This window comes from Chanodichthys erythropterus, chromosome 19 (assembly GCF_024489055.1).
Source record: "Chanodichthys erythropterus isolate Z2021 chromosome 19, ASM2448905v1, whole genome shotgun sequence".
NCBI lineage: Eukaryota > Metazoa > Chordata > Actinopteri > Cypriniformes > Xenocyprididae > Chanodichthys > Chanodichthys erythropterus.
Genome location: NC_090239.1, coordinates 7,687,714 through 7,706,073, shown reverse-complemented (window position 1 = coordinate 7,706,073; position 18,360 = coordinate 7,687,714). Strand labels below are relative to the sequence as shown.

General features: G+C 37.7%; 1 protein-coding gene across 9 annotated transcripts in view; it reads right to left on the bottom strand.

Annotated features, from left to right (window-relative positions):
• The window catches only part of sdk2b (sidekick cell adhesion molecule 2b), a 387,802-nt gene that overhangs the window by 100,837 nt on the left and 268,605 nt on the right, over positions 1-18,360 (bottom strand). For 8 of the 9 annotated variants that reach the window (XM_067368564.1, XM_067368569.1, XM_067368568.1 and 5 more), the window contains 2 exons: positions 13,336-13,442; positions 10,478-10,625 (listed from right to left, as the gene is read on the bottom strand). In XM_067368564.1, coding sequence (XP_067224665.1) covers positions 10,478-10,625; positions 13,336-13,442 — 255 coding nt within the window. Of the gene's footprint in view, positions 1-10,477; positions 10,626-13,204; positions 13,241-13,335; positions 13,443-18,360 lie in introns of all 9 variants that reach the window. The other variant, XM_067368572.1, reaches the window with a different exon arrangement.

Sequence of the window (18,360 nt, the reverse complement as noted above, 5' to 3'; positions counted from 1 at the left end):
TTCCAGAGAGGCGTTTCAAAGATGGCCGCCGAGTGAAATGACTTGTCTTAAAGGGACTTTGCCATCGACCCAGCAAACAGACAGATGTGCTGGTTTCACGGCCCTTGTAGCACTCTGTTCTTTTTCTTCTCAGATAAACCTAAATCAATATTTCATGTCCATAACATAAATTACATGAATATCCCCTGCAAAATATACCCCTACAGACCAGCTAGATGATGCCTTACTTGTTAGGATACTAGTTTAGCAACATGCTAATGTCAAATTTTACGGAATCAACTGAGTCGAGCCTGCTGCCTATGAAAACATTTCAAATCAGTCAGAAGGGAGCTGCCTAGATAGTAGACAGTAAGACAGCTTACTTGTGTGCTCCAGTGTTGAAATGTGTGTATCTGCTGACCCACTATAACAGCTATATGTACACAATGGCGAGTGGAATGGCATTTGTCAGTGCAGCGCTCTTTTGGCACTCTCCACGGAGCAGCAGGGTCCACAGTCAATGACCTCTATTACACTTAGACAAATACGCACGGCACAAGCCACGGTCCCTTTGGAGGAAATAGGATCTCGAGTGAATATCGCACGCACACTGGAATGGTAAATATATCTGGGAACACTTACAAATACTGACAGAACACACACAAGCAGATCTAGTACATGCACACACACAGCGCAAGCTGAATACAGGTGGTCAAATAAAACTGACAAAAAGAATATGCTTGAATTTTCCAGGGAAATGCCCAGGCACACATGCGAGCAACACCTGTCTAACAAACAAAAGCTAACGCTATTGCTGCAGCCAATATTTCAAGTTTTGTGATGCAGAAAAACAGAAGTAGCCCCTCTGGTGCCATCAGCGTCTGTTGAAAGGAAATCCTTTCTGACACTAGTCAAATATATTCAGACCTCAAATAAAACCTCAATTTTACCACCCACTAACAGGAACCTGAGCCAGCCCATGTGTCTTAAGCGTTTAGCATAACCATCCCTGCTAAACTGCTGTAAGCCGTATATGTCAATGAAAAATAGATGCAATGCTACTTTGGATCAAATCTGCTAGAGCTCTATGACCTTTGACATTTGGTCAGGAATGATAGCATGAATATTACAATCTATTTATGGTATGATTCAGTCAAATAACTCCTCACTGACAATGTTTAAATGCACAAACATTCAGAATACATATTCCGATTGTGTATGCATTTTTTAACACCAAAGATCTGTCACAGAATTTTGCTAACATCACCATATTGCGTTTGCAGGTGCAGATGGTTGAATTTACGTTACACTTACACAATCCGTGTAGATGTATGACTAAGGGGTTGTGAAGAATTTTTTGAGAGAGTAAAGATTTTATTTTTAGAAAAGCACATAAATGTATAATATACAGATGGGTAAAGAGTCTCATGACCTGCATTTTGTGCTCCTGTTGTCGGAGGGGATAAATCAGTTTATTAAATTACTGTACAGAATTATTCAAATTAAGTATCAAGAAAGCACTTCCTACATTCCCAGAATAGGATGTGAATTTATTCAGAATATGATGATTACAGGACAACATGTTCTCCAACCAATACAACCATATAGGTTGTTTGTCACTTCCCTGAATTACGACCCATAGGAGCGTTTACTAAAGTGGCGCCCCTGTCGACAACAGGACACTTTCATTTTAATTCATGAAATACGACCCATAGGAGTTTTTGCTAAAATTGTGCCCCCTTTCGACAACAGGACACTTTCATTTTAATGCATTGTTCCCTTTTATCTGCATCATGTTTTGGGCTTTGTGTAGCTCAATTGGTAGAGCATTGCAATAACAATATGCAATCATGTGATCATGTGATCGTGGGTTCGATCCCAGGGAACACATGTGCTCATAAAGTGTGTATGCACTGTAAATCACTAAAGTTAGGTTTAGGGATGGGGGTGGGTGTAGTCATTAATAAAAAAAATAGTTTTGCTAAATGGAAATAGGAGAAATGGTGTAAAAAGTCCACACATTGCATGTAAATGAACACGCATTTTGATTGGTAATGACAGTCATACGTCATTTCATGACGACAGACGTAACATGACACTGTCATTATTTTTATGCCCACTAGAGGGCACATGACTTCAAAACGTAAATATAGGTCGTAACTAAAGGTGCTACTAAAGGTGCTTGAAAAACTACCTGTAGGGTCGTTTTTTTTTTGGAGGACAGTCTCCTTGGACCTTAATCAGAAAAGGACATGCATGCAAACACACTGAATGCACAATATGCAAATGGTGATTATATAGGCTACTAAGAGAAATGCAGATATTTAATCCTAAAATGAGTTATGTCAAATCAAAAAAAAAACAACATTATAAATATAATTTTTTTCTTCAGAGGCATGTTTGCATACTATAGAAATGCTGTCACTTGTGTCCTGTCATCACTAATACACACCTTGCCCTGGAAATGACTGTTATTATGGAGGGACTGGTTTGTGCCGGTGTGTCACGAGAGCTGCCTGAAACCTCAACTACCACGCATTTAAGGGTATCCTGTTAGAAATGATGTTTTAGAAAAGAGAAACTTGAAGAGGAGAGTGTCAAATGAGAAACAGTCATCCAAATGCTGAGGACTATTGGCCTCTTATCTAAATCGAATTCTTTAGTGGAATAGGTCGGAATGCAGGGGACGAAAACTAAATAGAAAAACAGAATAGCACCTTTCCTTTAACTCTTGTTTGGAGTGGAGCAGCTCCTGGAATGTGTTTACCATCCGAGGTTCTGATTATACACAACATTAGCCCTCCCAAATAACACAACAAATCAAATGCAGCCAGTGGAAAAGGGCCTTTCAATTGCATTCCTATTCAATAATGAAAGACTAATGGCTGTTGCGGTTAAATGACTGCTTTCAAGCCGCTCTCTCGCTCCCTGTAGGCAGGAAGGTAATGAAGGGAGGGTGACGTCTCCGCCACACAAGACTGCTGTGGGACACACCAACTGATGATAAGGGACATGACATCAGAAGTGTCACTTTATGGATTTCATCTGAGAATCACTATATGATAGAACAATAGATAGACAGAACGACAGAGAGACTGACATATATGATGGACAGAGGGACAGACAGACAGATAGACACAGATGGGTGGACAGATGGATGGATGGATGGATGGATGGATGGATGGATGGATGGATGGATGGATGGATGGATGGATGGATGGATGGATGGATGGATATGACAGACAGACAGACAGACAGACAGACGGACGGATGGAACGATAGACAGACAGACAGACAGACAGACAGAAAGATGGATGGAACGATACGACAGATGGATGGATGATGGATGGATGGATGAACGATATGACAGACAGATGGATGGATATGACAGACAGATGGATGGATGGAACGATACGACAGACAGACAGAAAGATGGATGGATGGATGGGTGGATGGATGGATGGAACGATACAACAGATGGATGGATGGATGGATGGATGAACGATACGACAGACAGATGGATGGATGGAGAGACGGATGGATAGATGGATGGATGGATGGATGAACGATACTACAGACAAATGGATGGACAGACGGATAGATGGATGGATGGATGGACGGACGGAATGACACGGCAGACAGACGGATGGATGGATGGATTGGTGGATGGATGGAACGATACGACAGATGGATGGATGGACAGACAGATGGATGGAACGATACGACAGATGGATGGATTGATGGAAAGATATGACAGACAGACAGACAGACAGAGAGATAGATAGATAGATAGATAGATAGATAGATAGATAGATAGATAGATAGATAGATAGATAGATAGATAGATAGATAGATAGATAGATAGATAGATAGATAGATAGATAGATAGATAGATAGATAGACGGATGGAACGATAGACAGACAGACAGACAGAAAGATGGATGGATGGATGGATGGAACAATACGACAGACAGATGGATGGAACGGTACAACAGATGGATGGATGGAGAGACAGATGGATGGATAGACGGATGGATGGAATGACACTGCAGACAGACGGACGGACGGACGGATGGATGGATGGATGGATGGATGGACGGATTGGTGGATGGATGGATGATGGATAGACAGACGGATGGATGGAACGATACGACAGATGGATGGAACGATATGACAGACAGATAGATAGATAGATAGATAGATAGATAGATAGATAGATAGATAGATAGATAGATAGATAGATAGATAGATAGATAGATAGATAGTACAAATAAACCAATGAATGGAAAATAAAAATAGAAAAATAGCACTATAGAAAAGGCTAAAAACTGATCAGAGTCTGAGTTGACAAAGGCATCGAGCTTCCCTGAGAGCAGCACAGCCAACAGGAGCAGCTGCGGAGCCGGGACGGTGTAGAGAGAGTCCCAGTTGCAGCATCTCAGCACGAAATTGTCTCATCAAGGGGAAACTAGAGTCAGGGGAGCGTGGAGAGAGAAAAAAATGCTACTTCTGCTGGACAAGCTTCACCAATCTACAGCTCAATTTACAACAAAATCTGTTCATTCTCGCACAACATGAGAAAAGAAAGAAAGAAAAAATAATAATAATTTGGTTGATGGGCAAATGCTGGTCAGGCTTCAGTGGCTGCGCACACACAAACAAAAGATGAAGTGTTCTGAGTGGGTTAAATGGCTTTTTGAGTTCCTATAACTGTCCTCAGCTCTCGCGCATTTGTTAAATCCACCTCACTGCATCACAGACGTCTATAGAAACGTTACAAAACAGCAATATGAAAAAAGTATTTCGTGGCTCAGATTATAAATGCCTGGGGCAAATTACATTACACTATTACCTTCCATGAAAAGCAATAAGTGGAATTTCATTGAAGAGAAATTGTTTGTTTATATATTGTATTGATTATGGCAGCAGTAATTCACTTAATGATGATCGAATGATGTAGAAAAGCATTTTAATTGGGCATACATCCAGATGCACACTGCCTGGACTGCACTGATGGAGTGACTGTACATTCCCAGCATAGTATGCAAGTATTGTGGAAGTCTGTTAAATCTTTCAAAACTTAGCACTCTGAAATGGCCTGCAAAATGGGGAATTGCGGTGTGCAAATTACATTAAGCAGAATTTTTAATTCAGTGTCTGCTGTAACCTGATTTGCATAATTCCTCTAGTAAATCAGGTATAAAAAAAACGATGCTATGAGCTGCATCAAATTATTTTTAGTGAATTGCGTCTCCATATAAACATTAGTTTAGCTCGTGTGGTTCAGTAAGAAAGTGCATGCTTAAAAACAAAATGAAATTATAATTGGCAACACACATTACAGTCAGTCATACAGGTTTGGGACAACATAAGTGTGAGTAAATGATAACAAAATGTTCATTTTTGGGTGAACTATCCCTTTAAGTGATTCAGACCAAATGAATTAGAGATGTTTAATACTTAAAGTTAGAAGTTTGGAACAAACCATAACCAAAATGTCTATCTATTTACAGTAGCGCTGTTATGCAAGTGCTGTAATAATGTTCCGATACTCCTTTTCCATTCCCGATACCGATTCTGATACATAAGCCCAGGGTATCGGCCGATACCAGGGTGCAGGGCTCTGAACCAGTTCAAGGAACGAAAACGGAAACCAACGAAATTTTGACCGGAACGTAACCAGAAACGGAAACTGAATCAGATTGAATCGTTCTGAACAGAAACGCTCATTTGAAATGGCCATTAACCGGTTAATAACGTTATTTTTTCGTTCTATTTAATGTTTTGCTTTGGCAGTCAACCAATCACTAATTCAAATTGTACAGCCTATGCAAATGTGACGCTGATGCATCAAACGTGAGTGAAATGCCTGCGCTGACGCTCTAAAGTGAGATATGCCCGCACTGACGCGCTCAGGCTCAGCTGTCAAGTCATCATAGGTTAGGTAAGTCACAATGGCAATGCCCTGGTATTAGTTTTTCCGATGATATATGTCACCATTAGCCCTACATTTAAGTGAACATGAATTTCAAGTAGGCTAATATGCAGCTTGTTGTGCGTTTTGAAACCAGCGAAAATTACAGGATATGTAGAACATGAGTTCACACAACGCCACATCATGCACATGCAGCGGTTCACAATAAAACTATAGGCTAACATAACACATATATAGGCATGTGACGGTATCAAATTTTCATGTTGCGATTAATTGATGAAGCTTTTTATCACGGTATACGCTATTATCACAACGTTAAAATAAGTTGCAAAACCATTTTTGTCATAGTTTAACAGTTTTAAGAACTTTTTTGTAATAAAACAAAAACAACTCTGACTGAAATTTTCAAACAGATTAAAATGCAAAAAAATTAGGCTATAAAGAACAACAGATAACACTTTACTCTATTTAATGCATTAACTAAGATTGAGCAATAGCTACATTTGTTACAGAAAGTGTTATTTTTTGTTAATGTTAGTTTAGAAACACAACTGATCATTGTTAGTTTTATCTCAGGTCCATTAAATAAGTTATTTTGATTTTAGTAATGTTATTAAATAGTAAATAAGAAATTAACATTATTAATAATAATTAATACTTTATAAGTATTTTTATTGTCAGTTTAGTGATAATGAATTAACATGTTAACTAATTAAGCTGTATGTTTTCAAAGTTTTACTGAACAATAACAAATAATCGGAACATTTCTAATCATTAGGGCATGTTGTAGTCCAGATTAAAATATAAAAATGTTTAGGTTTGAAAATAAATATCCTTTTAAGTCTTTTTTAAGTATTCAGTATTTGGTGCTGTGATGAACAACACTGAGATTACAAAAAAACGAATGGCTGTTTGAAGCATTTTAAAAACTTCACTAGCGCAGTTACTTTGTTTGCACGGTTTCCGTGGTAACCGCTGCACGCTGCTGTTCCATCAGCGCCCTCTGCTGTCAGAGAGTGAACGCGCACTTTCATTCAGCTCGTCTCCTTCACTCGTTCCGCCATGTGCTTCTCGTGCACGTTGGGATTGTTTACATCTGAGCGCGTGTCCTTTTGACGCAGAAGACAGCGGTGTTGTGCATTTTATACGATTGATGGGTAAAGTATTCTTAATTGCCTTATAAAAAATTAATAATTGGTAATAAATTATTATTTACGGTATTCTGAAGTGCCGACGATTACAATATCGTGCATATTCATTATCGCGATTTATCGCATTACCGAATATCGGCACAAGTCTACACATATACAACAAAAGGGAATATTTAGGCCTATAGGCTACGCAAAATATTTCACCATATAATTAGGTCTACATATTAACAAAACGAAAGTGGTTCATTGTGGCACACTCCAGCGATCTAGGAAAGGAAACAGACATTTTGCTTGTTTTCATTATTTAAATGTCTTTTGTAAATGTATGAATTATGTCTGTCTTTTAAATTACGACCATAAACCATAAATTACAAAGTACAGTTTAGGAAAAAACGTTCCAGTGGTCGCAACGACGCCTCATGCGCGCACACACACATTTTTGCATTGCTTACTTGATATCGCAGCTGTTAAATATTAAAATAAAATACAATCAACCAAACATATAAAACTTTACACTGCTCAATTCAATTCTGTAATACAATCTGCCGTCCTGTGACCACCGCCTGACTGTGCTGTTATGTGAAGAATGATGTTGATAATGCGAGTTAAGTACAAAGCTTACATAATAAATAGCCTAATAGTTTAGTATTCGTCTTGAAAATGGAAACAGTGCCGAATGAGAAAGGTATGCTTCAGATTCACTTTAAATTAATTCATTTAGCATCTTATTTAGTTTTATTTCTAATAAATAACCCTGTTTTTCACTTCTTCGCTGCTCTAAACAGTGGTTGCTTATGGCAACACAGCACAACTTCCTGTGTTTGCATTCTGAGAAGAATTGATTTCCGATTTGCTGCGTTAAGCAAAGACAGCGGGCACAACTAGATATTGTTTAAGAAAATGGTATCGGATCGGTATATGAGTTTAATTACTCGCCGATACCGATGCTAGAATTTTTGCTGGCATCGGTGGTATTTCCGATACTAGTATCAGAATCGGAACAACCCTAATAATAGTATATTTCACCCTCCCCTGATTTAATCAGTGGGCATATTAAATGCAAATACTTTCATGTTGTCTTTTAAAACAAGAATGCTATTCTATAATTCATACTTTCCATGTAACACAAACTTAACATAATTTGGCAAAATGTCAACAGCACTGTTAACACAAATTAGCACTGTAGGCGACTCAAAAGCAAAGTGCTGGAAAATGTCATTTTATCATCCACAGCAGCGCTCTTGTGCGCTAGAATCTCAAAGTGGCTGAAGGGAGGCAGGGTTGTGAGCAAAAATGGAGAAACGCGTCTCTCTCTCTCCCTCTCTCTCAGACATAGATTATCCTGCTCTTTTCTGGGCCGTATGATTGCATGATTAGAGGGAAAAGAGACACAGAGTGGATGAGAGGTGAGGGAGAAAGCTTTATGCTTCTCTCCATTTCATGACCCTTGGGCCGCACAGCTAGTTTTCACTGAAACGAGAGCCACAAAATGAGTACAATCTGACAAAAATAAAGAGCGAGAGATTAGAATTCACCAATCTAGAGCAGACGGAGTCAGAAGCGACAGGACGCTCTCAGACAGACTAGCAGTCCTCCATGGGTGTCTCGGTCAATGTTACGCTTATTTCCATTTTTCACGGAGTCTTTGAAACTGCGACGGAGGTGCCAATGGCCTGATTAAAATTCAATTAAATGATTTTCCTGGAATAAATGTTATCAGTCCCACTCATTTGCAAGAGAGAAGCTAGAAACAGATGTTCATATGCAAGCAAGGCATATAAGAGTGCAGGAAGGAGCACAGGAAGACAGAGAGAGCGTGAGGAAAACAGAAACAACATTACAAAAAATGGCAATACTTGGACACATCATTCAGAGGCTTTGCAATTCCAGTTAGAAATGGTGATTAAAGGGTTAAGGACCTGATATACTAGCAAATATCTTGATCATGTGTTCTCTTTTTTAACTTTAGTTAGTGTGCAATGTTGCTGTTTGAGCATAAACAACATCTGCAAAAATACAATGCTTAAAGTTCAATGCAAAGGGAGATATTTTCTCTTACAGAAATCGCTTAAGGACTACAACAAATGGCTGGTAGGGACTACAACAAGCTTCTTCCAGGATTGGTGACATTACTAACCTTAAAATTTACATAAACCCCGCCCCCGAGAACACGCAACAAAGGGGGCGAGTCCATGTTGGGCTGCTTTAGAGAAGAGGAAGAGTCGTTGTACAAGAGTGTTTTTGTCATGCCATCATTTTACGCCGGACTGCTTCACAAACAAGGGTTGATTCAACGCTGGATTTGCACAAAAGATTAACATGACGACACATGCTAGTTGATGAGTTGAATCAACTCCACAGCAACTACATACATTTTTCCACTAACCATTCAGAAACGTCCACATGCATTCTAAAAGTTGTAACGAGTTTCTCCATCAGTGTCTAACTCCGGTTTGAACAATGTAAGGAAGAACACCATTACTGACAATTGTCATTTTGGCTGCGTGAGATTCTCCAGCTTTGTTGTTGTTTAGTAAGTGAAACGCGAACTGTTAAAGCTCCGCCTCTTCTGGAAAGGGGGCCAGGAGCAGCAGCTCATTTGCATTTAAAGCGACACACACAAAATGGCGTGTTTTTGCTCACAACCAAATAGGGGCAAATTTGACAAGCTTTAATAAATGATCTGTGGGGTATTTTGAGCTGAAACATTCTGTGGACACCAGAGAGTTGGGATGCATTGGAATGTTTGGTAACAGTATATTGCTGCAAAGGTATTTCAAACTTTTTTTTACACCACATGAAATAAAAAAAGAACTTCGTTGTGAATATATATCGGGGCCTTTAATTAAGTGATAATTCGTTTAAAAATAATTAAATGACCCTAAATTTCATTGTGTAGACTGACATTATATTACAAAGCCACTAGATAGCCAGATGGATGGATGGATGGATGGATGGATGGATGGATGGATGGATGGATAGATAGAGAGACAGACAGACAGACAGACAGACAGACAGACAGACAGACAGACAGACAGATAGATAGATAGATAGATAGATAGATAGATAGACAGATAGATAGATAGATAGATAGATAGATAGATAGATAGATAGATAGAAACAAAAACAATTCTGCAGATAGATGTTCAGCTTTTGATGACTCATAGAGGTTTTTGAGATCACTCACACTAGCAAATCAATAAATGCATATATGACAACAAACAAACCTCCACAAGTTCATACACACATTCAGAAACACACCTGGAGGCAATATAACAGTGTGCGTATCTCCGGACTAGATGTATAGCTATGAAGATCCCTCAAAAACAATCTTGTACAATCAAACTGCTTGTGGAAAGAAAACAATGAAGACGAAATAGAAAAAAGGAACCCAACTGATTCAGAAACTTACATTCGACTGCTGGGAGGGATTTTGCGTCCGTCTCTGAACCAGGTAACCTGTGGTTGAGGGAAACAGCGAATGTGAGGCGCCGGTATAACAGCTCCTTCTCCTTGGGATACGGCTTGAGCTCGTTCCCCTTCCTCAAAACTTCCCATATCTATAGACGAACACAAAACAAATGGTAAGAGTGAGCAAATTACACAACATACGTGTGTTAAACTGTTATATAGTGCATATGTTAGCATTTAGCACTCAACGTCTGTCTACATACTGACTCAGAACACCACTACAAATACAAACAGGACTTTAATTTCTGGTACAAGTGACTACATCAGTGGATAAAGAACAGTTGCAGTGTTATTAACGTTTGTCCCTTTGCCAGAGACACACAGCAGAAATTTCCAGTGTTTTCTAGTGTCTTTCACCATCTGCTTCAGTTGGGCAGCGTTTGACAGACGTGCTCTGACACAGCGCCAGACATCGTCGCGGCTGCCGTTGGACAGGGGATGATATGTGCTAGCTAGCTATCGGCCATGACAGTGACCAGAACTGACTCATCCGAACGGACATTCACCATGCGTTAAATCAGCAGTCATTCTTATCTGATTCAGCAGAATAAACGTCCTTGTTGCTTTAACACAGACACGAGTAACTAACTAAACTAAACTTCAATAACAATCGCTAGAAAAGAAGGTTTGTTGTGTGTTTTAAAAATGTAGTACAGCCCAAAATTAACATTTTATCATCATTTACTCATCCTGATGTCATTCCAATCCTGTAATATTGGAGGTCTAAGGCAGAATGTTAGAGGATGAAGGAAAGTAATATGGGGTTGGAATAACATGAGGGTGAACTATTCATTTTGTTAGCAAAGACAGTTAGAAACAGATGCCATTTCATGCTACACGGTGTGGAAGAGATTTAAAAATCAAAGGCAGTGTCTTAATATCAAGAGCATTATTCATCAAAAAAGCTAATTAAGGAAAACCACTTAAAAAATAATATAATATCCAGCATGGCAATGTCCTGCCTTTGATATCACAATGTCGTTTCCTGTGTATTGACTCCTGTATTTGATTGCTCTCACTTCATCCTTCAAAAGAAACGAAAGGTAATTGGATGTCAATTATTACACAGGTGCTTGAAAGGGAAATGAGAATAAGGTCTAAGTACTTCCATCCTGACCAGAAGTGAAGCACCTCGACATATCCTGAAATGAAAGGCGATAATAAGAAGCGATGGGCCGATACATCAGCCAGGCTGATTAATTTGATAAGTCGGCCATTTTGAGATTTTTAGCATGGGCTGCTAACTGTGAGCACATGGCGATTCACAGATGTGTGCGTTCCACATAACCTGATATTGCTGAGTTGAACATGTTCCTGGGTCAACATTTTTGTTGATCCTGGAACAACATTCATATCAACCAATCAGATTTGAGACTTAAAATCATGAATTGGTGCTTCTATATCAGTGTTATTCGTCTATCATTTCCTTCTGATTTTTGGGATAACTTATGGGTAGGGTTAGGATTAGGGGTAGGAATAGGGTTAAGACTACATTTTCAGACTAGAATGTTGTTCCAGGATCAACAAAATATGTTGACCCAGGAACGCATCTAACTCAGCAATATCAGGACGTGTGTTAGTTCCAATATGAAGATGCTTGTGTCAATAATAAAATAATAACATTTTGAGCAATTTTTCAGACCAAATACAAACCATTCAAAAGTCTGGGGGTTGGTATAAAGATGCTTTTGAATAAAGTTTCTTATGCTCACCAAGGCTGCATTTATTTGATCTATAAATATGGTAAAAATAGAAATTTAATGAAATATTATTATTCCAGAGATGGCAAAGTTTAATTTTCAGCATCATTACTCCAGACTTCAGTGTCATGATCCTTTAGAAATCATTTTAATATGATTTGGTGCTCAAGAAACATTTTTTTTTTTTTCTATGGAGTGAACATGGATCAGCGAGCAGGAAGTGAGCAAGAAGTGAAGTGATTACAGACAGGAAGTTGCTTCACTCACATACTTTGAGAGAGAAAAATTAAACTTTAATAAAGACCGGTGTCATGAGAAATCGAGTCTCCCCCAGGAATCAGGTCTCCTTTAGGACCCATGCATTTTGTTATCATAATGTCTTGACTAATTATAACCTATTTCACTACTGTGTGATGTTTATTACATTAAGTGCACAAACAACAAATATAAAATGAATGCCTATGTATTGCATAATAAAACAAACTGAAATGCTTGATTTCACAACCTATAGCTTTAGTTATATACGTTTAAGAACTATGTAATTTAAAAGACATTAACGGTCATTATAATGCATTTTAAACTATATAAATCATAACATGATTTTGCAGGAATTATAATCAGGCGCTAAAAATACTACCCATTAAAAGTCCGTTGAAGTAATGGGATCACTTGGGGTCCTAAAGGAGACCCGATTTCTGGGGGGACTCGATTTCTCACCACACCGGAAACAGCCGGAGAGGACAGTGTAGGCAGTGAAACTTGACTCTGGATTGAAACACCAGAGACTTGCCACTCGGTTCAAGCGCAGCAGCTGTTCCTCATGCTAAACAGATTATAAAATGGAGGAATGAATTAAATTCTGAGGGAGTGAAGTGATTGGTCCGCAAAACTCATCAATCTAATGAGGAAGTTAGAGTGCACAGCTGTGGCATTGGATAGGAGATTTTAATGAAACACAGGTACGTCACCTCACCAACAGCTGCTGTTCCTGTGAAACACACACACTGGGGCACAATTTGACCGTCTGGTAAAAATCACACACGCAAGGACCAACAAACACACAAATCCAAAGTGGTGGAGAGTTTCTATGGTTACTCACATGCCACTTGTACTTCAGTTCTCCTCTGTAACAACGCTCCGACTCTGTTCCTCACAATACACCGATAGAAGCCAGCATGCGATCTGTCCAGAGACGGTATCAAATACCTGTGAGAGATAAAACACAGTGGGTTTGCTCTCCAAAACCACAATAATGACCATGCATCAAGCATAATGTAATGCCAAACTGTCAGAGTGCCTTTCATAAGTGATTCATAAGCGTTTTATGTATATTTTATATGTACAAATGACTCTCATTCATTCTGTCACAGCCGTCCTTCGCAAAAAGAACATCTCTGTAATCTGTCAAAACAGTCAGGCTCGCACAAGCATGGCAGAGAGCGTTTCCTTTTCATTTCAGCGTATGTTCCTTATCTTTATGGAAGAACTCCTCAGAGAATATAAATACAGTTATAAAATATTTTTTTACTTATTCCCATCTCATTGTGATGACCTTGAATTCTACTTTTTCAGTGCAGAATGTAAATGTGCTCACATTACCATCTTCCCCTCAGTAGGTGGCGCTCTAACATACACAATGACTATGTGGAAGTAAAACAAGCTGCCCCAGGTTTTAGTGAGGTCTATGAGTGAGTAAATAGCACATGATTAGATCATGTCCCAATAGTTTTATGTTCCTCTGCATGAGACCCTTGTTACTTTCATTATAGCCAATATGGCAGAAAACCAACCGAGACACAGAACTGTTAATTCCTGGCTTCTGTTGTTCATTTGTAAAAGACTGAATAACACAGAAAATGAATTAAAAGTCATGGGATGAAATAAAGTTGCTCATGTTTGACTGATAAAGATCAGAACAATGCATATCTGCCATTTTAAAGTATAAAGGATCATATCTCTTAAAGGGGTAGTTCACCCAAAAATAAAATTCTGTCATCATTTACTCACCCAAAAGTTGTTCCAAGCCTATTTGATTTTTTTTTTTTCTTCTTCTGAACACAAAAGAAGATATTTTTAAGAATGTCAGTAACAGTTGTTCAGCAGAAGAAAGAAATTTATTCAGGTTTGGTGCAACTTGAGGGTAAAGAAATGTTTTATTTTTGATGTTTAAATATTTATTTTTGGGTGGACTATCCCTGTAATATATATATATATTATAATGTACATCTTCTTTCTTCTCATTTTTTGTGTCAAAAGCAAACCGACCCCAAACTATCTGTGAGTGGCTCAAAAAGTTCTGTTGTAAAACAAGCAAAGATGGCACATTTCAAATCTCATACTTCCAGCTGCAGTTGAGATGAATGAAAACGCTGTACCGGATATCTTTTTTCTCTTCTGTACACACCAACTAAAACTTCATTGCTTTAATTCACCTCTCATTGTGAAGTGGATGAAATCGGATCATCTTCCAGACATTTTAACTCAGACAAACCACATTTTCTCTCAGCTCGAATGACCTGAACTCAAATTAAAATGACCTGGAGGCCCATGGGCCACGCATTACTGGACCGGAGTGCTCTCCGACCTCCTGGATCAATGATGGAGGGAGATAAAAGAATGAAACTCCACAGAAATGAGCAGGATAGAGGGAAGGAATGCGAGAGGGAGAGGCAGATGAGGAAGACACTCAGTGTTTCGATCTAGATGCTTTAAAAAGCCATTGACCTCAGATGGCAATCAATACAAACAATGGAGTAGAGACAGTAAAGAGATCTGTCCAGACACAGAGAATGAGACTGAGAGAGAGATGGAAAGATAATGAGAGCAAAGAGAGAACATAATGCAAATAATAAGAAACAAGAAAAAGTCAACAAACAAAGAAAGGAGGATGACAGAGAGATGGACACAGAAACACATGCAAACAGGAAGACAACAAGTGGACTGTGATTGATGAGCCAGATGCTGTTAGAAGGTCAGCTGGGTGGTTATTCAGTCAAGCAGTCAACATTTTCTGTCACTCAAACTACTGCTGTCTGAAATAGCTTCTTATTTCCAATATAGTGTCATTTTGTCTTGATGTAAACAATTTAATTTCTATTGTAAACTGTTTTTTACCCATAAAACATTGAAGCAACACAACCTATGTACACCAGAGGGGGAGGATACAACAATAATATGGAGAATTATAAATATAAATATAACAAATAAATGGAGAATTCACAAAGGTAAATACGGTAGTCTGTCTTTTGATAAAATTTAGGAGCTGATAGTTTATAAAAAAATAATATAATATAATATAATATAATATAATATAATATAATATAATATAATATAATATAATATAATATAATATAATATAATTAAAATAAATAATTTTACACTTAGAAAAAAATCAAACAAATAAAATATTTGTTAAAATATTTTAACAAATATTTTTTAAAACATTTTTTTAAATATTGTGACCCAAATATTTTGGGTTTTTAACCATTATAAATATTATCAATATTAACAAAACTGCTTCACTGATGATTTTTATTTTTATTTTTATAAAACTATAATAAAAAAAGATCATATAAATTTCATTTATTTATCTATTTTTTATTTTTATAAAATTATAATTAAAAAAATATCATATGAATTTCATGACACTTTTCTCTTCATCCTTATATTTTTAACTAATGCCTTTCAAAACAAATGAATTTTAATTCAGAAACTTGGTCATCACAAAAAGGCATACTCAAGTAACTTTCAAAATGAATGGCATTTTTAAATAAATGAACTTTTGAATAAATCAGTAGATCCCAACACATAATTGAGCATCACATATTTGACTCACTGTCAAAAAGGAGCACCATATAAACTCTCAAAGGCCGCCTGCAGTCCACAAGAATAGAAGAGCTGTTATTGGCTATTATCTAGTACCACACTGACTTTAGACCTGTAGTTTAACCTACCTCTAACCGTGAGAGACGTGATTGTGACTGTGTGGGTGCGGAAGAAAATGGCTGAAGTTTGGAAAGTGAGAGTGGTAGAGTGGTGGGGCTTGAATGATGGTTGTCTTGTTAGAAGGCAAGAGTTGAAGAGAGCTGTTATTAACAGACTATAATGAAATATCAAACGATATTAGCGATGAGGTTAGCGGGTTGCAGATCCTGCCAGGCATAGTAAATTGCTTCTTGTGTGAAGTATATTAGCGTTAATGGACTAATTAGGAAGTTTGGGGGGCTGGTGGGGGGTATAGTTTTTAGTGTGATAGCGAGACAAAGCTTCCTACATGCCCTGAAACATTGCAGGCTGTACATGTTACATGAGCTAAACTCGACTAGATAAAGAGAGGCTGTGTTCTGATTAACATGGTCCTACACAGTGGTGATTGCTCCAAAATATTATACCTAAAATCATACTTTCAAATACACACATATTTACACAATATCATTAAAGGGTTAGTTCAACCAAACATGAAAATTCTGTCATTATTTACTCACCCCTATGTCGTTTCACACCCGTAAGACCTTCATTCATCTTCAGAACACAAATTAAGATATTTTTGATAAAATCCAATGGCTCAGTGAGGCCTCCATTGCCAGCAAAACAATTAAATGATTAGTTCACTTTTGAATTAAAATTTCTCGATAATTTACTCACCCCTATGTCATCCAAGATGTTCATGTCTTTATTTCTTAAGTCGAAAAGAAATTAAGGTTTTTAATGAAAACATTCCAGGATTATTCTCCTTATAGTGGACTTCAATGGCCTCCAAACGGTTGGAGGTCAAAATGACAGTTTCAGTGCAGCTTCAAAGGGCTTTAAACGATACCAGACGAAGAATAAGGGTCTCATCTAGCGAAACCATCGCTCATTTTCATTTTTTTTAATTATATGCGTTTTAACCATAAACACTCACCTTGAACTAGCTCTCTTCTTCTTCTTCTTCTTCTCTATAAGATTGTCTATTATTGCCCTCCAAAGGTCAAAGTTTGAACTAAATTCTCATTTACAATATGCTTGTGCAAGTACTGTATGTAACAATTAGTTCAAACTTTGACCTGTGGAGGGCAGTAATTCACTTAGCAGCGTCTACACTGCCAGAATTCCTTTAGAGAAGAGGAAGAAGAGAGCTAGTTCAAAATGAGCGTTTATGGTTAAAACGTATATAATTTAATTTTTTTAATTTATTTTTTTTTGCAAATTTTAGAAAATGACCAATTGTTTCACTAGATAAGACCCTTATTCCTCATCAGGGATCATGTAGAGCCCTTTGAAGCTGCACTGAAACTGTAATTTTGACCTTCAACCGTTTGGAGGCCATTGAAGTCCACTATAGGGAGAAAAATCTTGGAATGTTTTCATCAAAAATTTCTTTTCGACTGAAGAAAGAAAGACATAAACAACTTGGATGATATGGGGTGAGTAAATTATCAGGAAATTTTAATTCGAAAGTGAACTAATCCTTTAACACTTTCTAATGCCCAGAAAGCTACTAAAAATGTAAAACAGTTCATGTGACTACAGTGGTTCAACCTTAATGTTAAGAAGCAATGAGAATACTTTTTGTGCGGCAAAAAAAAAAATAACGACTTTATTCAACAATATATAGTGAATGGTGATTTCAAAACACTGCCTCATGAAGCTTCAAAAATCTTTTGTTTCGAATCAGTGGTTCGGAGCGTGCATCAAACTCCCAAAGTCACGTGATTTCAGTAAGCGAGGCTTCGTCAAAAGTGTTTCAAAATTTCAATGGTTCACCACTTGGCGGGGGGGTTGCGTTACTTTGGCAGTTTGATCCACGTTCCGAATCACTGATTCATTGGAACTTAGCATCGGAGCATCGGATATTATGAAAAATATCTTAATTTTAATTTTAATCTTAATTTTCTGAAGATGAACAAAGGTCTAACAGATCTTACAGGAACGACATGAGGGTGAGTAATTAATGGCTGAATTTTCATTTTTGGGTTTAATTATTTTTTTTTTTGGAAAGAAGTTTCTTATGCTCACCAAGGATGCATTTATTTGATCAAATAAATATACTCTAAAAGTCAGTGTCACTACTGGCAGCATGAGGCGATACCTGGACCCTACAGAGGTTGCGCAGGCAGTCCAACTCCTCTAGGATGGCACATCT